The 23,444-nt window shown below is 35.7% G+C and overlaps 1 protein-coding gene across 4 annotated transcripts in view; it reads right to left on the bottom strand.

The window, feature by feature from the left end:
- CDH9 (cadherin 9) overlaps positions 1–23,444 on the bottom strand; it is a 98,346-nt gene that overhangs the window by 47,606 nt on the left and 27,296 nt on the right. For 2 of the 4 annotated variants that reach the window (XM_048311201.1, XM_048311179.1), the window contains one exon: positions 21,207–21,520. In XM_048311201.1, the coding sequence (XP_048167158.1) occupies positions 21,207–21,434 (228 nt within the window). In that variant the 5' untranslated portion in view covers positions 21,435–21,520. Of the gene's footprint in view, positions 1–21,206; positions 21,521–21,896; positions 21,966–23,444 lie in introns of those variants that run through there. The other 2 variants (XM_048311190.1, XM_048311212.1) reach the window with 2 other exon arrangements.

The raw sequence follows: 23,444 nt of genomic DNA, 5'->3' as shown, positions 1-23,444 counted from the left end.
TGATGACTGCTAATCTTCTGTAAACTGTTTAAATATTTTGAATTTATAATATAAAATACAATTCCAGCTTTTCAAATGTTAATTATCCTATATAAAGTCTACAGAAAATTGTCTTCAGTAAATCACATGCAAAAATGTGGTGTGTTATAATAATCATGCCCTTTTATTGACTAAAACCAAGGAACAAGAACAGAAAAATTTTCTAATTCATATTTCCAGTTACAGTAAATCAGTTTACATACAAAATATTTTGTGGAATTTTTTCATTAGTAAACTGTTTAGGTGTGTGAAAGAGGCTCAGATGTTCAAAATGGAAAATAATATCAACATATGTGATCTGAAGTAATCTTTGATTGCTGTCATTTCCCTCTACATTTTACAGACTCAGCAGGTCTGGGAATGCCCACCATTTACGAAAGCAAAAAGTCATTCCTGTTGTTTACTCTGCATGACCTTTCTCTAGTTGGAGTGGGGTAAGTTAGAAAGCAAAAACTCCACATGGGTGGAAAATGAATTTGTCAAACATTTCCTTTCTCATATCACAAATTGTTCATTCTGCAAGTCAGATAACCATGAAACATTTTGATAAATGAAAAAACAAACAAGCCAACATCCCCCTCCCCTAATCAAACCTACAAAGAAAAATCCAAACAAGCCTCCAAAAAAACCCCAAACAAAAGCAGATAATACATTAGATTCCTCAGTATGTATGTATAGTACGTAGTGACCACAGATAACAAGTGCCATCCCCATTAATTCATTTGAAACATGTTGGAAATGAAGACATAACCCAGATGCACTGCTGAGTATCTTGATTTCTTAATAATCTTTTGCACATATTTCTCTCTCTGTATTCTTCTGTGTGACTGGCTAAATAGTTCTCAACACAACTTTTCCTGTGGATCATCAGAGAAAAATATATTGGTAATGGTTAGGGGTGTGACAATTAGCTATTTTTGTAACAATGTGTATCTTATAAATATGGGCATACTTATAAATTCTCTCTCAATCTTTTTTTTTCCTTTTTTTTTTTTACGTAGATGAAGTGTGCCTCTAAAATTAGCATGTCTATCCAATTTTGTGAAACTGAATTTTTATGTGATGTGATGTGGTAATTGAAATCTTGATGTTCTCAAAAATCTTACCCTAAATGTTACTCTGATTTCCAATAAATAAATGAGTAAGCAAGCAGAGATTATCTCAGAGTTCTGTAGCATAATTTCATTTTCCCTAAATCAAGTACCTTGCTCCTCTAGCTTACACTTCACCCTTGTCTAGTACTCAATATTCATCAAAAAAGGTGTTTATGGCACATAACTTCTTGGTTTCAGGCAGTATTTTATTTGAGTATATATTCTTACTATGTCTGAGGTTAATTCATGACTTCTCTCAAAACTGCTATTTTTATACATAGTAGTCATCAGTATTCTTTGAAGTGAGAATATACCTCAAATTAAGTTCAGAAATTGGTATGGAATGTCAAAAAAAATATGGAGGAAAAATAAAATAGCCTTGCCTTAGAAAAGAGCTCCTTAAAGGTCCATGTTTCTTATTAATTCGGTTTTAATTTACTAAATTTCCTCGAAATTGTAGCAGATCACATTCTCAACTCTTTCTAATAGACAATAACTCTTTTCAAGTTAGGCAGACATATAATCAGTGGAAGAAGAGAGAATCAATGGACACAGTAAACAAATTATACAGTTATATGAATGCATTTCTGCATTTAGAAGCAAGAAATTGCCAGATTTCATTTAGATTTCATTTTATTTGTAGTTTTCTTCTGTACAACTATTGTTGCAGAAGAAAAGGGTTAAAAATGAGCAAGAGCTACTTATTACTAGTGAGATGGTTATGAATAAATACAGTGAAAACATTTATTTGTTTGCCTAAATTCAGAAAAGAGGTATAATCTCCTTTGTGGAGACAGGAGAGGGGAAATTAAAGACAAAGACACATCTGGAGAGGACAGACCCATGTTTAACTTGTGGTAGGCACTCTAATAATGCTTACAAATTAGGAGTGCCTCTGTATCTTGGTATAGAAAAAGGTCTGTTACTACAGATCTCTTACCTCCACTGCCTCCACCCATACAGTTGTGTCATGGGTTAGCAAGCATAATCCCGGAAGTGATGTTCTTGCAAAGGGGTGCTTACAGCTTCCTCTGTGACCTGACAGAACCTATCAGCTGGCCAGTTTGAATATGGACAATTCTTTAAGCCACTTAAAGTTGTGACCACCTCTGCAATCCACACTTAAGAATAGACACACCCCAGGCAGAGGCTCTGTCTCGTTTCTGGTGCTGGGACAGGTGGCTGCAGGCCCTGTGCGGGGGCCAGCGGGCCCGACCCAGGCCACGGCCATCCTGGAGCCGATGGGCCCTGTTCCACCTGTGGAACCCCCCCCACAGCCCTTCTGTGGGCAGCCGGAGCACCCTAGCTCCCCCTCTCCAGTGCGGCCAAGATTCAGCTGAAGCTGCCCTGCTGTCCGGCAAAAGATCATGTGACCAACAGCGATAAGACACATTCCAGCTGCAAGGCCTGGGTGAGATTAACCCTTTTAGTGCTGTGAAAACCTGAGGGAGGAGAAAGAGGAGATGCTTAAAGCTGAAATTCTGTTGTAAAGCTATGATATATCAGAGTACCCATTGTAATTTCATGAAAGCATGAGGGGTGGAGCGTTCAACTTGTACTTGAGAGCAAAGGCACCTGCGCTGAGATAGGCAGATGCTGAAGCAGCTGTAATTTCATGAGAAATTTGAACAGGGAGAGATGGAAGCAATGAGGACTTTTGCTCCAAATGGAAAAGAAGACCTCAGTTCCTAGAAATGCTCCCAGAGATAGTCCTAGAGGATAGTCCTGAGATAAGAAGATGAGGAGGACCCTTTTCTCCCAGGGAAGGAGAAGGGCCTCTGTTCTTAGAGATGAAATGCTCCCAGAGATGGGTGAAGAGAACTTTTGTTTCTGAACGACTCAACCTTAAATTTATACCTCAGTAATTCAAGAGTGGACCCTTGAAAGCAGTTGTGGGAAAAGCTGCAAGTTGTGGGAAGGGACTCACATGTGAGCAGAGGACCAACCCGGGCGGCTGTCTCGTTGTGATAATGCTTTCATAACATGGGCAAGAGAGACTCCTCTTCCTAAATGGACTGAACAAGGTTATTATGGAAGTGGTAAACAGACTGAACATCTCAAGGGCTGTCTTTTTACATTGTCAGAGGGAGAAGGGAGAAAGGTTGGGGGGGGGGAGGAGAAGTGTTCTAAAGGTGTGGTATGATTTTTTTTCTTTTTTTAGGTCTGTTAATAAACTTCTTTATATTCTTTCAAGTTTGGTGCCTGCTTTGCATTTCTCCTAATTCTTATCTCACAGAAGATAAACAGTAATGAGTATTTTGGACCAAACCACTACAAGTTGTCTCCAGCAGAGGAATCCTGATGTCCTGTGGTCTATTTGCCTGTAAATACCTTCTAGTAGGCATGAGCAATTTTTTCCTTACCTTTAAAGTGAAGAAAATACATTGGGGGGTTGTTGTGGTCAAGTGAACTCTTTAGAGACACTGAATTGGTATATTTGCATATTTTAGTGGGAGAAGAACACCATCCTAATTTCCGCATTGTCCTAGTGAAACTACCATCAGAACACAAGTGAATCTTTTAAAGGCTATCGAGGAATTAGGATTGCATGGAGCAGCAATCAAAGTTAGAATACAGATGTACATGGGAGGGCCAAAAGGTGCAAATGCAGAGCTTTAAAGTTAGGAATGTTGTAAGGTGGGAAGGAGGTGTCCAAATGTTTCATAAACTTATCAGATAGGTAGGTAGGTGATTTAAATGTGATCTGGAGGACGAGTGAATTCATGGACGTGCCTAGTCCCAGACCCAAACACCTGAAACTCCAAACACTCTAATATCCTGGCCACAGGGGAGTGAGCAGAAGTTCCTATTTGTCTCAGCTATTTTTGTTTCCTCTCCTCAGACCATGCCATGGAGGAATGGGAGGAAGATGCAAAACTGAATCTTTTCTTGGCATGGGGAAGCAGTTCTGGGTACCACAGGTTAGATACAGAAATGTGTATTACCTTTCTTTCTGTGTTCACTGTCAAACACATGGCCTTGTATATTGTGTATTGTGCAATATTGTGCTTGGCATTCATCCTTACTCACTATTTAGTGTGTGTATAAAGTAAAAAGTCCTTTCAGTAAAAGTCCTACAAATTACAGTAGACAATCTTACTGTTCTCACAATGTTTATTAACTCCATCCTGTGGAACTGTGAAGGTATTTTCATAATTTCTGTGATTTTGCTATTATAATCTAAAGGGATTAATTCCCTTTTTGCATTATATTTCTGTGATGGAATTCTGAAGGAATCTGGTATACAGCAGGCTTTTTTGTGATTTTTTTCCACTTCCACCAGTAAAGTTAGATTGTATTTGTATTTATACAAATCACTGAAAATGTTAATGGTAAATTTGTGAATACTTCTGTGTATTTCAGATGTCCAGAGCAGTAGCGTATTTCATGCTGTTTGTTAATTTTATCTGGAATAGTGTTTTATTTTGATATGTGTAATTCAAAGGTCTTTCTTAAAGGAGTTTCTTAGGGTTTACTACCTGGATTTTTTCTTCCAGTTGATGGAGGTAAAAGAATAAAATGTGAAATGTAAATGATGCTAGTTATTTTGGTTGAGATTATCACAAGTCAGAAGGAGAAAAGTGAAAGCTATAAAAGACAAAGATTTTTAGCCCTGTGAAAATTAAAACTTATTTGTCATATACCAAATGTATTTCTATTTAAAGTTTTGATAAGCCAAAATGCAGATGTATGAATACGTGTCTGGGGCTTTTTTATTTCATGTGCAATTTATGAATCAGATGGAAAATATTCCTCCTCCTCTATCAAACCACTGTATATCCAGTCTCATTTTCTGGCACAGCTAAGGTGTTTCCACATAGAATCACAGAACATTTTGGGTTGGAAGGGACCTTAAAGATCATATACCTTCATCCCACCTGCCATGGGCAGAGGCACCTTCCACATGCAAGTCATAACTTTACCTTTGCTACAAAGTCTTTTTCTTGAATTTACCTTTTGTAACATTGCTTTCTTCATAGCTTAAGATGAAATACTTAAGCCATATGTAACTTCAAATTAAAAATATTTTTCATAAAATTAACATAATGAAGCATTATATTAATAGCTCTATAGCTAGAAAATGTTGGGGTTTGGCTGTAATGTACCCAGACCTCCTGGCTCTGGGAAATGTATAGAGAAAGAATAATAGACTGTATATGGCATGAACTATCAACCTGAAAAAGTGTCATTAACTGTCATATTTTGTATGATGCATTAAAATATATCTTTTTAAATTTTAAAACAATAAGTATTATGGTAAGCAATGGGAAGGAACACAGAAGCATAAGATACTCAAGTGTGTCCAAAGTGACCCTTCCTGAAACCAGAGGAAAATAAAGAAAATTTCTCTATTTGTAGGATTCCTCAAATATCTTTCAATCACAATTTTTAGCTAAAGCTCCTGGCCTGAGGGAAGAAACATGCTAAGTACAGGAAAATGTGTGTATGTTTTTTTCTACAAAGCCATGTGTCTATTTACATCAAATTTCTATTCATATATGGGGATTATACTATGCTATTTATTATGAAACTGTGAAACAGAAAGAAATTGAGTTTTCCATGTCATCCCAGTATGTATGAAAGCACAAATTTATTTGCGTCCAGGAGACTTGACTGTAATTACCACTCTAAACTTGCTTCAGTTAAAGAAGTTTGTGTATATAGAGGTGGGAAAGAAGGCAGTATTTGTGAGAGAGGATAAGTATTGCCCAAACCAAAATAATTTACTTCTAATCAAAAAATGAAAGTGGTGTGCTTGAAATACGGGCTGGTATCATCTCAGCCAAACCTAAAATCTCACACACAGTGCATTGAGTACTAGTGACAGGCACGATATTAACTAGTGCCCCTACTGTATGATTTCAGACCTTTGTGAGATCCTCAGCAGTTAGGATAAAGCAGTTCAGCCAATATTCTCTTTCATTAGCATTTTAAGTAATTAAAAACTCTAAAGAAGTCTTAACAGCTGCAGTAGTTCTTCAGTGTGGATTGGAGTAGCAGTATATGCATTGCTTTAATTTTCTATTTATGTGTGTTTAATCAAAAGTCTTATGTATGTGCTAAATGGCAATGTATTTACCTGACTTGAATTTGTGACATCAGCACAAACTTCTTAATTAAACAACCAGACTCTGTGTGTGCTGGTAACCTAAGTGACTGTATATTAAACAAGGCAAATGACATTTACTTTTCTTATCTTCTGCTTTCCAGCATCTGGTTCTTGTGTTCAGCTGTCTATTGTTAGAAATTCTCTAGAGAATGATATTGTGAAAAACACTGCTGACATCAGCTGCAGGTGCTGATTTTTACTTAGTACGTAAGGGTAAATCTTGTTTCCATTCAGGAAGGGTTCAGCAGAATTCTTAGTAGTCTTTTGGTTTGAATGATACAAACACAATATGGGGAAATTTCATATATATCCACTGCATACCTAGGAAGGAGTCCTGGAAACCAGAGCTGTATTCTCAAGTGCCTCCTTTCCCTTCTTACCTTCTGTATCTCCTGTGCCCTTTATGCTAAGCTGTAGTCAAACTTGCAAAAGAGGTTGCATCCTTCTTCTACACAAGGAACTGGATTTCAGAGCACATAGGATTTTTTCTCTCTCTAGTCTCCAAATCACCCTGAGTTACAGGTTTTCAGCCTGATGAAAAGAGCCAACTTTTTTTATTATTATTTATGGTTTGCCATACACAGTCATTTTTCTGTTCCACAACATGAGATACAGATTTAGGGGAAGTGACTCCAGTCATCAGTTGTGTCCACAGGTCAAAATTATGACATCATAACATTAAGCACTGTCACTTTAATCAATCCCTGGAACAGGTGTTAAATCCATCATTTTTTTAAAGGCTTCCCAATAACAGAAATTTCTTTCTCATGGATTTTTCTTTCATCAGAAACTCCTGAGTGAAATCTGTCTGTGTGCATGACTTCTCTTGCTGTTCTAGAGCCACTCATATTGTCCTTTAGTTCCAAAAGATGTGCACAAAGATAGGCAGGAATAAAAGCTCTGGCCCTGGAAGCAACATGAGTTTGTCATATGGATGGATCATCCCTTACCCTCTGCAGAACTAATTGCTCTGAGCTCCGCTCTATACTAATAAGCTTACAAGAAATACTCTAATAGGGGAAACCAATGTCTTTTTTAGCCAAGTACTTTATCTCAGAGGCAACAGGAGGTGCTGGTTTGAGAGAGTATTCAGTCTGACCACCGTAATTTTTGATTATTTTAGTGTCCCTGCCTCCCAGAATTCAGATTGTAATAGCCCTGTGTGTGGTTTTGTGATTTTTTTTTTCTTTTCTTTTTTCTTTTCTTTTCTTTTCTTTTCTTTTCTTTTCTTTTCTTTTCTTTTCTTTTCTTTTCTTTTCTTTTCTTTTCTTTTCTTTTCTTTTCTTTTCTTTTCTTTTCTTTTCTTTTCTTTTCTTTTCTTTTCTTTTCCTTTTCTTTTCTTTTTTCTTTTCTTTTCTTTTTTCTTTTCTTTTCTTTTCTTTTTTCTTTTCTTTTCTTTTTTCTTTTCCTTTTCCTTTTCCTTTTCCTTTTCCTTTTCCTTTTCCTTTTCCTTTTCCTTTTCCTTTTCCTTTTCCTTTTCCTTTTCCTTTTCCTTTTCCTTTTCCTTTTCCTTTTCCTTTTCCTTTCCTTTCCTTTCCTTTCCTTTCCCTTTCCTTTCCTTTCTTTTCCCTTTCCCTTTCCCTTTCCCTTTCCCTTTCCCTTTCCCTTTCCCTTTCCCTTTCCCTTTCCCTTTCCCTTTCCCCTTCCCTTTCCCTTTCCCTTTCCCTTTCCCTTTCCCTTTCCCCTTTCCTTTCCCTTTCCCTTTCCTTTCCCCTTTCCTTTCCCTTTCCCTTTCCCTTTCCCTTTCCCTTTCCCTTTCCCCTTTCCTTTCCCTTTCCCTTTCCTTTCCCCTTTCCTTTCCCTTTTCCTTTTCTTTTCCCTTTCCCTTTCCCTTTCCCTTTTCCTTTTCCTTTTCCTTTTCCTTTTCCTTTTCCTTTTCCTTTTCCTTTTCCTTTTCCTTTTCTCTTATCTTTATCTTTAAACTTGTCTGGTTATCCATTGTCCCAACTTTGGACAAGGGCTGTATTGACTGAATATACTGAATGTTAAAGTGTTTCCAGGGATGGGTCATCCACAACAATCTAAAGAATATATCAATAACAGGAATATTTGAGCATTTCGTCACTCCTGATCATAATTTCATATGTATATATATATATACACTTATAGACAGTTGTGCACTGATCAAGACTGCATGATTTTTAGAAAGTCATACAGTATAATAGAATAGTAAGATATTGAGGTGTAAACCAATACAATTGGAGTCTTTTTTGGCCTTAAATATGTAAACAGATTTCCACGTTTTCAACACCAAGCAAGCAAAACCAGACTGCAGACATCCGGATTGAAATGTAGATTTTTTTTAAGCTGCTGGATATGTAGTTTCCAGAAATATTCAAAATGAGTTATTTATTATCCTTAAAAAATACTTGCTTTTACATGAATGCATTTCAAACCTAAAAAGTTATTATGCTGTGTCATGATTATTGATTCACAATGATCTCTACCGCAAAGCTTCATTTTAAAATGATGTATTTTTCCTAAGATCCTGCTTTGCAAACTGGTAAACTAAATATTTTGTGGATACTGTACACACCTCACAAGAAGAAATTCATTAATTCCTCAATACTCATTTCAGAATTCCATTGTTATGCGGTGACACTTTAAATACCTTAAATTTTTATCTAAAACCGAATTTTCAGGTGAACAGTACTGGAAAGAAGGTAAGGTCATTGCTTGACTTAAAGTATCACTAAGGTCCTTTGCTACTGCTTATTTATTGACAAAGTTGACCAAGCCAAAAAAAAAAAAAAAAGAAACAAAAAGAAAAACACAGACAAATTAATTTTAAGTATTATACTGTTTTTCTGTTCTGCTGACTGTATTGAAAATGTATATTGTCACACCAACTCAAGACTAGTCAATGAAAGTATACTGTGGAGTTATCCATGTCATACCTTCATCAGTCTGAGTGCAATTCCCCTGCCCCATGTCTGCTCCAAGACAGATAGACACATGCCTAATTCCTGGTAAAATTCAGGAAGCAGATTCTCAAAGGTAGATATATCAAAGAAAAAGGTTTTAATCAGGACAGAACATAATAAGCACCAAGCCTTAAATCTGTGTTATGTAAAGGTAGCTTCCTAAGTGAAGCTATTGTTTCAAGAAGAGTGTCATGAAAACCAGTAGTTAGGAAAATATATTCAATGTATTTTTTTTCTTATTTGTCACTAATTTTGTATTTATTCAAATTTGCACTACGTACTCATATGGTTCTTTTAAATCTTATTTCAAAATACCATCCTTGGAAGGTCATAACTGTAAATTAGGACAAAGACAAGGCAGTGGCTGGAATAGTTATCAACACTTCTTAATGACTTCCGGGGCACAGCAGAAACTGATAAGTGTAACTCCATTTGGAGGGGGCCTGAGATGGAGTTTGGGTTCTGCATAAACCACAGGCTGATTGTACCTGTCTGATTAAACATGAAGATCATGGCTTAGAGGGGAGCCAGGATAAGGCTCCCTGGGGCTTCAGATGAAAACTCCATGAAAGAGAAGTGGTGCCTAGAGAAATCAAAAAATAAGGCCCAAACCAAGCATAAAGCCCTGCAGACCAACAGTGTTGCTTCATGTTTAATTTAATAGCTGAATCTGAAAGCTTGTCAGATGAAGTGAGATTAAGAAGGAGACATTAGACAATGCAGGACTTATTTAGAAGGGGTTTTAAAAAAAATTCTTAATGCAAATATTAATTAAAAGAAAAACACAGCAGGCGATGCATAAGGGAAGAGTTAAACTACTATCAGAAGGATATTCAAAGCATTTGCATGTGGTTAAAGCAGATAAAATTCTGAATGTATTGATGCTAATTTTCTAATAACTTGATGAAAAAAGATTTGTGGGGCTAGAACTGAAGAATTCAATGATGACTGTTTCCGTTCTTTTCTGAAATCCATTTTTATCTAAGAAAGTACTGTGTACTTTGGAGTACAGCAGACATAATAAAACTGGTTGTTTTGCTAATTATCCTACAACTTCATCTGGAGTCAAACTTTGACAATGTTCTAGTTAATCATTTGAAAATAAGTTTTAAGATAGAGCTTGAGATTTCGCTATTATTTAAAATAAGTAAACAGGAGTGCTCTTTTTTTTTCAAATCGTTTTCACTCTTGATGAGTGCTGTCCTTTCTGTCTTGACCTCTACAAATAGATAAGCCTTGCCATTATGTGAGTTTGTCCCTATCCAGAAGCTATTCTGTTCTGCATCAAACTGTTGGCATTGACTTGTTATGTGACCTCAAGTCACTGTTTCAGCAACTTTGTTGCAATTTTCTCCTCAGAAGAAATATTTTGTCATTGCCTGTCTCACCATAGGTGATGTTCATTTATTGTAAAATACTTTTATACGTTTCATTGAATGATACTTAAGGAAGTGGAAATTATTAATCTTAGAATCATGATTTTAGCATTTTACTTATCCTTTTTGATCCTCATCAAAGAGATCAACATAAATCCTTTCTTTATCCTAAAGATTTACATGAATATATACACACATATTTTCATAATTTTTAGGACCATAAAATGATTTTAAATTACAGGGGGTTTGTTTCTTTTACACACTATGAAGTTAGACCAGATTTAGCCACCTGAAATATGAAGAAAATTAATTGCAGTGTCTACAATAAGATGAAAACAGAATGGGTGATTCCTTTTCCCTCAGTACTTTTAAGGGACTAAAAAATTTCTTCTGCTATAGATTCATATTTTTCCCTTCATGCCTTCCTGTATGTGATTCTAAATTTTTCATACGGAGTGTGTGGGAATCAAACCATGACCTCTTCCATTTCATAATTACTAGCCTTTATGGAGAGGAATGCATTTACATGTTCTGTGAAACTCATCCCAAGACACTTCCGTGATTTATTTTGCTTTCTTGCAACAACCCTCCTTCCATTTGCTTCAGTGACAATGTATACAGAAATACTTTCTCCCATGCCAAATTCCTCTTTAAATTCATTTTCTTGTCCACACTTAATTAATATAGGTTTAAAATTAAAGGCAAATATACACAGTTATTTCTTTTAGTCAGTTGTTTTACACAGCACATACAATCTTTTTTTCATTTTTTTTTCTTAATTAATGTTTTAAAGGAATTTTAGTGTCACCATTTTAAATACAAATGTTGCAATGGTGGAGAGAAAAGGAAAGCAAATGCTTTCAATATTTTATTTTTCATTTCTTAATTTGTTCCTATCAGTCAGCTACCTGACCCAGTTGTATATGAACATTTAATGGTCTGTTACCTCCTGGTATTTGACAGTATTTATTCATCAGAAATGCTTATTAAAAAGAAAAATATGTTTACTTCCACAGTCCCTGTAAGACTGAACTATCAGAAGAGCACCATTTTTAAAGGTTGCATTAGTACTTGCAACATTTTTATCAGTTTGATATATTAGTGTTTAATTCCACTTTAACTGCATAGAAGTTGTAAACCAGAACTTTTCTATAAGAACCAAATTTATTCTCAATATTTGGAAATGTAGTTTATTTCAGCTCTTAATCGGAAATACGTAGTAACGGCTAGAAATTCGAAAGGCAAAAATGGCTACAGGTGGTGACAAAAAGCACAAATTTTAAGTTAGGTATATTATTTTTATGAGTGCTTGAGTAGAAGTATAACAATATCCCACTTAGTATCTCTGTCTTTGTCATTGTTACGCATTAGGAAAAATTAAAGCAATTGATTTTGTCACAAATTCAAGCACTGTTCACCAAGTTGGTAACTAGTAAATATTTTGGTTCTGTATCTTCCTCCATTTCATCATGTACCCTGGTACACCATTCAGCCCAATACTTCATGGCTACTGTCATTATATTCCAGAGCTTTTGTTTTGTAATATTGTGTGGGAACACCTCATACACAGACATGTTCTGAGGGAAGCATCACCAGAGAAATGTTGTCAATTACAATTTATGGATGGAAAAAATGAAGTAAAATTTATATAAAACAAAAATATAATCAAATTTTATTAATAATTATTTCCACCATTACCGATTAGTTTTATGGCAGGAAAGGGGCTAAAAATTAATTTTTGTAGCTGAATCAACCATTCCAAAAACCTCTTTGAGATTCTGTTAAGAGTTTTATAACTAAAACAAGGGCGAATTGGTGCCATTTCTCCTTAGGGTCCTCCTATGAAAATGGAGAATACATAACAAACTTTCTCTTCAGTTAAAAAACTCTGTTAATATTATCACCCTGGTTGTCATTTCCTTGAACTCAAAATTTGACAAAACAGTTATAGTGGCTTCCATCTGAAATGGGCATACTTGTCTCTGAAATGTGAAGCAAGACAGGGATGAATTTGGAACTTCTGAAATGTTCATGGAGGCTGTAATGCTTTCTTATTATTTTTACTACATTCTGCTGTGTAGAAACAGAAAAGAGGCATTTCAGCAGTTTCTTGACCCTAGATTGATGTAAGCGTGAGCAGAAGTTAGCCCAGCATGTTTGTGCTGCTACAGCAGTATATACGGTTACATACGTGGTTGTGTATTTCCAAAAATTATGAGTACGCAGGTTCTTCTTTTGATTGATACCCAGCATAGTGTTAAATTGGCCAATTACATGGACCAGACTAACATTGTTTTTCATTTTCCAGAAGACTGAGATGTGTGATGATTCCTGCAATAGACAAGATTTGATGTATCGGGCACATACAGGAAGAAAAGTCTTGCTGTTCTTGGCAGTTGCTTGTTGACAGCTTCCCTATTCGTTGTCAAGACGACTATTCATAACTCTCTCCTTGACAGACAAGTCATTGCACAACACCATCCTCTGATGCTGTCAAATTGACCTTTTTAGGGAGTCACATTTTGTTTTGCTCTGATGAGTTTTGCACTCTATCACCAGGCTGGCAGGTACCATTAAACCACAATATAGTCAAGGCACTTACCCCCTCCAGAATTGCTCCCATAATGTAATCAAGGGAATAAATAAACAGCATAATGGAAAATATCTCATGAAATACATTTTCCTCACCCTCCCACCTTTTCATGCACAATAAATGATTGCCTGATAATAGATAATGATAGGTCTGCAGATTGCCACTGGTCTAATCTTCTTTTCCCAGGCTTAAAGCTGCAAGGTCTAGAAATACCAGCCAGTGAAGTTGTAACAAGATAGGACTATTCTATGCATTACAATTTCCTATTGTGCCAAGTTCCTGAGCCAGCCAGATCTTCAAGCCAGACCTTCTTAGGCCTTTTCGCATAAGGAGCTTGACAAGAACAAGAGACTTTTAAGCTCAGAAAAGCCATTGTTTATTAAAAAGAAAATTATATTTTAACTGGCAGCTGGAAGTTACCACTGCAGACAAAAGAGGACTCCATTCTCTGTGCCCACTATGTCTTTAAAACAGGTGGTTTTGCTTCAAGCCTTGTTTTTTTATTAGCTTGTCGACATTCTCAATCGCAGTGAACTCCACAGGGGAGGCCTCCATTGTGCAGACCCCCGACCTCCATTCCTGTTTTCTGGTCCCACCCCCCTGGTGCTCTGAGCACATTCAGGACATCCCCTTGGAAGCTGTGACTAAGCCAAGAGCAAGCATGGAGATGAACTGTAAACTAGACTCCACACCTTTACTGCTAGGTTGGGTGTTGGGTGAGCATAACTTTTTCCACACCTGGGAGAAGCATGGAGGGAGAGAGGGAAAAGGGAAAAGAATTGGAGAAATATTGCTGGTTTGCCTATGTTGAATTGTCTTGCATTGACTTTGGCTTTAAAAGTAGGTTAGTAATTTTTTAGATGCCTGCATTTTTGCTATGGATGAAGTTTTCAGTTAGTGTTGCTAAATTTTCAAAAATTATGTCGTGAACTCCCCTTTTTCCATTAAATATCTATAAAGGCACATATTTGGTAGCTTCCTGTTTTGTTCTTTTAAAATTGAAAATCATTGCATACTAGATGTTCTGTCACAAAAGAAGAGAGGGAAGGAGGGACATGGAAATGGAAAAAAAAAAAGGGAAAGGAGAAAGGGAAAAAATTACGATAAAAGGTTTGAGGACTTCCTCATTTCTTATGCTTCTGGCTTTATTTTTTGGTTCAGGTTTTTTTTGGTTTGTTTGTTTAATTTTTTCCCCCAAAAACCAGTTTAGCTGATTTAGCAGTTGAACTTGGAAAACTCACACAGAATCCTTGAGAACAGGACAGAGGGGGCCCTAAAGTGGTATACAGCCTCCATCCTCCAGGTAGGATCAGTGTCAACTTTCTGGCATGTGTTTTTTTTTAGTTTGGCATGAAAACCTCCAGTATCAATATAATCCTGTCTCTCTGAGCATTCTTTACCTAGTACTTAACTGTATTGCCTGTATTTACCATCAAATTTTTTTCCTGCTGATGACTGTAAATCAACCTTATGAAAATATGAACCCAACTTCTTGTCCTGAACATGACAAGAACTTCAGATTGTTTTTTTAGCAGTCTTTTATGTAGTTGAAGACACAGAAGCTGACAGATCTCATGACAGCTGCTCTATCTGTACCAAACAATGCCAACTCACCCTTGTTATTCATGTCTTTGAAGCTTCTGATCATTCCAGTTGTTTTCAAAAATAAATCTTTTTTTATGTGAAATATGATGTTCAAATTTGACAGCAAAATTCTAGCTTAGGCCCATTATTGCAATGTAACATTCAAGATACTTCATGTTTAAACTGTTTATACTTGGGTTATGCGTGATGTGATTAGATCTCGTCACTATTTTTGAAACTTCAGTCGAAAATGTATTTAGGTTGTCAGAAAAAACTGCTCTCCTTCCTCCAAAAAAAAAAGAGTCCCTTGTGTTTGGCAGATGTAACAGTTGTCTTTCATCATTTTCTTCCCTGGCCCTCCAGCCTCCTTTTTAAAATAGCAAAATTTATGGAAGACTTTGCTTTTTTTTATTTTTTGACAAAAGTATATTTTACTTCCACCAATTTTTCAATAAGGCTTATGTTGGAAGCCTTCAGAATACAAATTATTTTTAAACAAGTAAAATTAAGGCTCCTTATTGGTCTTTGCAATTAAGTTATTAATGTACCTAAGACAGAGTCTTGTTGTGGACTTTTTTAACACTTTTTTTTCTGTTTGCCCATTTCAATTTTAGCTTTATTTCGGTGATTCGTCTGCTTAGGGATATGGCTGCTTGAAGCTAGATCAAATGTTTATTGAAAAAATGTGCTAACTGAAGAATGCAGTGTAAGTGGAGATGGTTTATTAATTTATGAATCAAAGAGGTTTTCTCTTTTGTATTTTTTAAAATATTGGTCAGACTCTTTTTCTTATTCCTTTGGTACTTACTGTCTTTATTTTTCTTTCCATTTTTGCTTTGATACATCATTATTTCCTCGTATTTATTTAAATACAAGGAAAGCTAGAGGTCTGAGAAAGGAAAGACAAATGGAGACCCTACTAATTTTTCTTCTTTTATTTAATCTTAATATATTGGTTATACTTTAGGAACAGAAATTCTAATGAAAATATATTATTAGATCTTCTTCAAAGAAGAATTTGATTTATAAGATGGCTTTGGGATACTGTGCACACTTGAAATTCTGAAAGGATAGTGCACCTCCCATCCTTATAGGTCACTCTTAAACTGACTCTGTAGAGGGGAAATAGCAAATGCTGTAAAGAAATCTTATGGAAAAATTACTTAAATTGATTAAGGTCACAAGTAAAAAAGTAAGTTCTCTGTCACACTCCAAACACAAGATTAAGATAAAAATTCAACACACAAAGAAAATAGTATCAGGTAATTATTAAAAACTACTGTGGAAGAGAACATTATGCTTCAGGATGGAGCAACTAAGGTTACTGCCGATTTGGGCACTGCGGTGTTGCCAAGAGCCAGCTTGTTTGGGTCACCTCTGGGGGCCATAAGCTTCTTCCTTCCAAACTGCTCAGAGCAGAGACTGAGTACGGCCAAGGCCTCAGCAACATGTTGAGAGGACATGAATGAATGAGTGTAGGACTAATGAAGGAAGGGCTTTTTAATATACTGCTTTGCATATGAAGAGGGAGCGTACTCTGGACTGGTAGGTGTACCAAAGACAGACAGCAAAGTAATGTGAAATAATATTTTCAGCCATTAGTACTTTTACAGTGTATATTTACAAGAAAATACTATCCAATTCCATTAAATAATAAGAAAAAACTCCAAAACCGTTCAGTACAAAGCGGCAATTGATTGAAATTTTATATAAATAACCTAGTCTGGTGAGGTTGGCAATTGTTACATTAAGTTCTTCTGGTTTTGTCTGTCTTTTTTCTTATAAGATGCACTGCTACAGCACACAACCTTCCTTGTGGAAGTCTGAATATTTATAAATGCAGATTACAAGAAATAAATGGTTGCATATGTTGTACTCTGCCCTTCCAAAAACCAAACCAAACCAAACACTCTCCCCCCAAAAAAACTAGCTTCTTATTATTTTTCTTTTCACTTTATATTTCTTGTTAAGACACACAAGCAAATGTCATGAAACAAATTTCTTGCTTAACTGGTGGTAGAAAAGAGATATTTCTTCAGTTTGCATCCAATTGAAATGCCCCTTATGACATGCAGAACCTAGTTCATTTATTTTTATGGAAGTTATTAAACAGGAGGTTATTCATTAACAGCTAATTTTGAACAGTGACATTTATTTTGTGTTTGATTTTGTATTTCCCCCCTTATTATGAGAAAGAAAAGTTGCAGGTGGTGTGAAAAAAAGTTTTTATTCTTGTTTGTTCTTTCTTTTTAAAATTCTGGGGTACGGCAGGTGTTCGGTTGTAAAGTTTTGTATGTCTGACATATATGGCATGGTACTTCACACATTATCTGCCCATCAAGATTAGCAGACTTTGATTAGCAAAATGCCTGTTTGATATAGGGAGAGGAGAGCTTCCATGTAAAAAATGTAATTGAGTGACTTAAAGGAGGAAAAATACATCTCTTGAAATCACTTCAATATACTGCTACAAAACATAAAGGACCATGTTTTCCAAAATGGCTAATGATTTTGATCAGGTCTATTTCTTCTTGTCTAGGGAAATTTCATAAGGACTGGAGTTAATGGTATTTGGCATTTTGCACAAGTGATGTCCATTCAATGGGTATCAGGTAAGTCATTTAAAAATGGAGACACATAAAATCAATATTATCTTCGGAAAAGAAAACTAATTTTCCCTCAAGGGCTACATGGTTAGAGCCTTCAGTGCAATTAATGAATGTTGTCCTCATCAACATTTTGATACTTCCTGAATTGTTAGCCCTTTTTTTTTAGGTTATTATCTCTTTGGATTGTTTGTTAGGAAGTGAGTACATTTTGTACACTTTTCTCATAGACAGTCAGTGTTTTAATTTTCATATCTCAGGCTCTGCAAGGGGCTTAAAGTCAGTATCAGCTAAGGGGCTGGATCTATGGCCCCTCCCTAATGAAAGAAAAGGAGATCCCAGATATGACATACAGTGAGGTGTTTATTTTCCCAACAGCTTATTTCACACAAAAAAAACCCCAAAAAACCACAACAGTTTTTTTTCTTCCTTTAAAAAGAAATTTATATCATAAATTTAACTCTTAATATATATTATAATCCACTTTTCCCATTAATTCTTAGTAGGCAGAATCAGGTTTTACAGTTCCTCTCACTACATCGTCTGAAAATTCCTCACATTAGTGATCTGATTGAGATATTCAACAGTCTCACTAAGCGACAGGCATTTTGAAAGAATATGGCCATTTTTATTTTCTAGAATTTATTTTTTCTTCTTGGCTAATTTTTTAAACAGGACTCTATTACTGCTTACCTTACATATGTCTGACTGAATATTTCACTTGTAAACTCTCCAGAACAATGTTTATCTCCCTATGCATTTTATAAATGACATGTAGCAAGATGGATCTGCTGGTTGGTCTAAGAATTTCCTGAATATAATTTAGAAGGATAAGAAATTGAAGGATACCATAAGCAGTTTCTGCATTTTTACAAGCATGAGTAGTAGGACCTAAAAAATTTAGAGACTCCCTATGCACTTATCTTTTACATTCACCTGTATTTGAGACAGATGAATCCTCTGAGTTGGCAGCAGGAAAGAAAGATATGAGGTGGACATACTGTAAGTTGTCTGAATTTACCTTGACTCCCATCACATTCACAAAGCAATTGTTCTGCATATATCACCCATCCTTGAAGGGTGGCTGCCAACAATCCAGCTATAAAAATTACTATTTAAGATGATAGCACCTCAGATATGAGGGAGAAACTCCACTCCAGAGACCCTTGAAACTTAGTAGAGCCTGAGCACAAGGAGTCTTCTCATAGGGGCCAGACTGCCAGACAAGATTTGGACGGTCCAGTGGTCAAAGCAAGTGTCCAGTTGCCCTGATGCTGATCTGAACTGGATTGGGGTCTTAGCAGTGAGAATGAGAGGTGTGGGGATGTCACAGAATATCTCTCCATCCTGTGTACCCATCCTTCTTAGTAAACAAATTTTATCTCATTATGTCATACCGAAAGATTCTTCCCCACTGCCAATAACAGAATGCACTCATAACAAAATAAAATATCTATAAATTAACATTAGTAACAAAACACAATCAATGACCACACAGATAAAAATTTTATGAGAATTGAAATAGGGTGTGAAAATGAAGATTTTAATATTATGACTATTATCCCCTAGAAGTTTATTTTCTGATAAAGTTTCTTAATTCAGTTTATTTAAATTTTAATACTACATTTGTTATTCTACCCCAGTAGCCCTTCTGCATGTGTGTATCAATATTAAAGAGGGGATAGATAGGAACGCTTGCTATGAACTAGTCCCCATGGGTTGGAATAAAAGTGCTCTTACTTCACACATACCAGTTTGCTAATTACCATCCCTTTGAGGAGGAGAATAATAAACCTGCGATTTAAGCCTTTCTCAGAACAATGTTGTTCAATGAAGTTGTTGGGGTGTTTTTTCTTTCTTTAAAAAAAATTCCTTCTTTGACTTCTTGTTGTAGCATCTCCCTCTTGGTGCTGTATGTCACATGTACTTAGGATAATTTGAACTAACTCAAATTGAATTTATCACAGTTTTATACCACTGAGGACAGAACTGTGATCATTTCATCATGTTATAAAATTAAAAAACAACACGGAGTTCATCAGTTCAATGCAACTCCTCTTTGGAACACAGGATAATATTCGGGGTGATTTACATCTGTTTAGAGAATCTCTGTTTAGTGATGCTGACCTCTCTCAGGGGTCTTTCTGTAATATTTTGCAGTGAAGTGTAAAAAATATCAATATGAAATTGTAAAATGTTGTAAGAAGTGAAACATCTCAGATCCAACTGCTCTACAGCCAATTGAGTTTTCTTCCTGGACTTAAGTCCATGGTAATAAGGTCCAATAGCTTTTAGTTAGTTTGGAATAAGTAAGATGCAAATTTACCTTACTCTGGTAAGTTTGCATCTGTTGCAACAAAGCATGTAAGCATTCCATGAGTGAAACAGGGATGGTGGTGATGGTCTTGATGTAAGCTTAATTTATCTGAGTCTTAAAGTGGTTTGAAGTCTTTCATCTATATTCAATGGGACTGAAATTGGAAGCAGCTCTTATGTTCAATATTTATTTCTCCTCTATGACAGATTTCTATTTTAAAAAAAATCAGTCTATTTCTGTGAGTCTAGGTAGAAATTACAGCTATAGAGTTTGAATTATTGTGTACCTTTTTCTTTGTTTTCTTGGCAAGCCTACTCAATATTAAATAATACTTGTAAACAAGTTGTTTTTAGAAATATCTCTATGTGATTAATTCACCCTTTATTGAAGACCTTTTTGCCTACAATAAACCTTCCTATTTTACACACTGATAAACAGATTTAGCAATAGGATTATTTGCCTTCGTCTTACTTCTCCTACTTCAAGTCAGAATTTATGTCACAGAAAACAACTGTACAGGTGCTGGTATGAACAAGGTCAGAATCAAGTTCATAATTACCAGGGTTGACTTCTTTGAAATTTGTTCCTTAATAGAGAGAGATGATTTTTGTGTTTTCCGATGACCATGTCTGCCATGACCAGAGATATTAACTGATGTTGAAAAATATCTTGGAACTTTTATATACAAATGTCCAAATCAGTTTAGTAGCTAGGCACCTGAAAATGAGACAGCTACCTGACAATAAGAGCTAGTGACAACATGGTGGATGAATGACAGAAACTGGAAAGGGCATTTATTCATTTAAGCCATTAAGATCAACATTTCCTTAATTGTAAGTCATTCTGGGTGTATTCTAGATCTCTGATATTCTAGATCTTGATAAAAATTACTAGACCATAAATCAGATCTGTGGATGGTGAGACACCAAAGGGCTAAATATCTAGAAATCTCTGAGTTGCATGTTATCAGAGAAGGTAGGACTGAAGACAACTGGAATTCAGAGGTGCCATTGTCGACAACATCTGATGTAGATAGATCTCAAAGAATGCAAAGCCCTTCAAGTCATTAAGTAAAATTTTCGGTTTATTTCATAAATGACAAAACTCAGATTTTTTTCCCTCAAATACTACGCCCCTATTTGGAATCATGGATAGACAGCAATTTTATTGTCAATAGAATTGTATATTTCACTTGAGGAAGTACACAGCCCAGTATACTGGTGAATGCCACAAGGTAGACGAATGAAATCATAACTTTTCTATCCTCTTATCTAATATTTATGTTTAACTGTTCAAAAAGTGATAAAACTTGCATGGGCATATGTAATAAGAAATTAGAACATTTTAGTCTGAACAGTTTCCTTCTTTTTTTCACTGAACTGCTTCATTTCTCGCACAGCTTTGAACAATCATGGAATCTCAGGTGGTCTGTGGTGTGCTTTGACTTAATGAGAAATTGGGACCACTGCCACACAGAAAGCAAAACAACTGTGTAGAAGGTGTGAAAATAGCAAGGGTGTTAGATGCATCACCTTTAAAGAATCCTTGAAACACAAGGCTTACCTTGCCCACGTATTGAGTGTCTGGACCTGTGTACTCCTCCAGCAAGAAAAATTGATTCCACATCCAACCACGCTTGGTGCGGTGCAGTGTTTTTCCATCATTCTCTGACAATCCTGTTATCCTTTCACTGTGTGAGTGCTTGTTAGTCCTTTTCTGGGATGGCGTCATATGAATCACATAAAACACAGAGCTCCAAAGCAAAACTGTCAGAAAGGAGTGAATCCTCATAATTTCCACAGATGCTGTTAGCCTCCACTCCTCTAATAATTCACCAGAAAAAAAATTTTCAAATGTTGTATTCCTCTTGTAAGAACCTAAGGGACAGAGGAAAGTGTTTGTGTAAGTTGAAATAACTTTCTTCCCTAAGGAAACAGGAACACAGTCTAGTGATCACAACAATAACCCATGGGAATGACAAATAACCATGAAAATTACTCAAAGAGTTTTGAGTCAAGTTCTTTAACATCTTTTTTCATCTTATATTAGTTCACTCACACCGTATATAGACATTAAGTTAAAACACAAGATAGTAAAATACTTTATCTGAAAGCTTTAGCTACCAGCAGCATCCTGACAAAAGGAAACAGCCCAAATAGGAAACCTTCCAACCTAATCCCTTCCAGCTCAGCCTGGTGCTATCCTTCCTTAGCATCTGTTCAGAATTGTCTGCAATTCTGAATTTTCTGTTACCTTGTGATTAATACATCTCATTCTTCCCCTTTGCTAGCCCCAAATTGTCCAGAGGATCTTCTTTTATTTCTGCAGAAAGGAAGTCATAAAATGGAATTTGTAAAATATTATTGATGCCTTCCACAGATTCTTGAAACAAGAACAAAAAGTACTTGTCAGACAACTGTGGGTTCATAGGAATCCTGCTGAGGTTAACAAAATTCTGCATTTGGAAAATAATTCCCCATTTGGAAAGTATTTCATATTTCCCTGAATCATGGCTGAATGAATGGTAATTTTCATGATATAGAACCTTATTGTAATTAGTATTTTTCTGAAAATTACTCCGATGTTTTCTGTGGAGATTTGTAAGCAATATTTAATCAAACCAAATCAATCTCATACTCTTTATCTGGCAGTATAAATGAAGTGCCTGATGTCCCAGTCTTTTCTATAAATTTTTTCATGTTAAGTCTGTTTTTGCTTTAGGATATCTTTTGCTGAGCTGTCATTGTATATTACAGAAATCATAGGAAAATAATTCAGCAGCAGAAGTATATTTTCTTTGAGAATCCTGGTCCATTAACAGTGATAGTAGCATGAGGCCATAACATTCAGAAATTTTGAAATTAAAAAACCCATGCAAAATTATCCCCCTTTCTTCTGCAACCCATCATTACCAACAGCAATTTTCACTCTGTTGTTTATTTGTTTGGGGTTTTTATAGGAGAGGGGAAGGGAGTCTTTTCTGTACAAAAAGTTCATTTTGGAAATATGATGCTTTTTGTGAAAATTATTTGTCAGTTGAGAACCAAAACTGTTTAATGGAAAACATTCAGTGAATTGTGCTCTAAAGGCCTTAATGATTAAATTACTGGAATTGTGCCCTTGTGTGAAATTGTCTTAAAATGATGATATTCTGTATGGACTCAGGGTCTTAACTAGCAATTGTGAAGGAGGATCAAAGTCTTAGCATTTTAGTAACTTCAAACAGAGTTTTAGCTGAGCAAGGCTTGGAATATTTATCACTTTCTAAGATCATGTTCAAAAACAAGAAGAAAACCTAATAGGTGTCATATTTATGCAGAAGATCATGTATATAGCGCAGGAAAACTTGTTTTCTTTTGTTTTCTATTTTAAGTGAAGAGTCAAAGCACAAGTAAATTAACTCAATTTGCATAAAATCATGAATGTACATAGATCTTAGCAGAAATTCATGAATGTGTTTTCTTTGAATTCTGGTTTTCTCTGTTGTAATGCTCAGTATGTTCCTGTTGCACGCAGAGGGGCAAAGTGCAACTCTCTTGTGGTTAATTTAATACCAGTAAATTTTGACATTAACTGGAAAACATGTTTCGTACATGATGATCGTGCCTTGTGATTGAAATTTACTGGATACAGATCAAAAGAGAAAAAAAACCCCAACAGTCAGCCAATCTTCTATCCATGTTTAAGTTTGATGAGTCAAATTCCCTGTATAATATTAGACTGAAGTAGATTTTAATCACTGAATGATTTTAATCACTATTTATTAATGTAGAGCATAAGACATCATTGTTTGTGCTTCAA

This window comes from Corvus hawaiiensis, chromosome 1, assembly GCF_020740725.1.
Source record: "Corvus hawaiiensis isolate bCorHaw1 chromosome 1, bCorHaw1.pri.cur, whole genome shotgun sequence".
In the NCBI taxonomy this organism is placed as follows: Eukaryota; Metazoa; Chordata; class Aves; order Passeriformes; family Corvidae; genus Corvus; species Corvus hawaiiensis.
The sequence above is the reverse complement of the archived record's forward strand: the minus strand, read 5'-3'. Positions and strand labels throughout refer to the sequence as shown.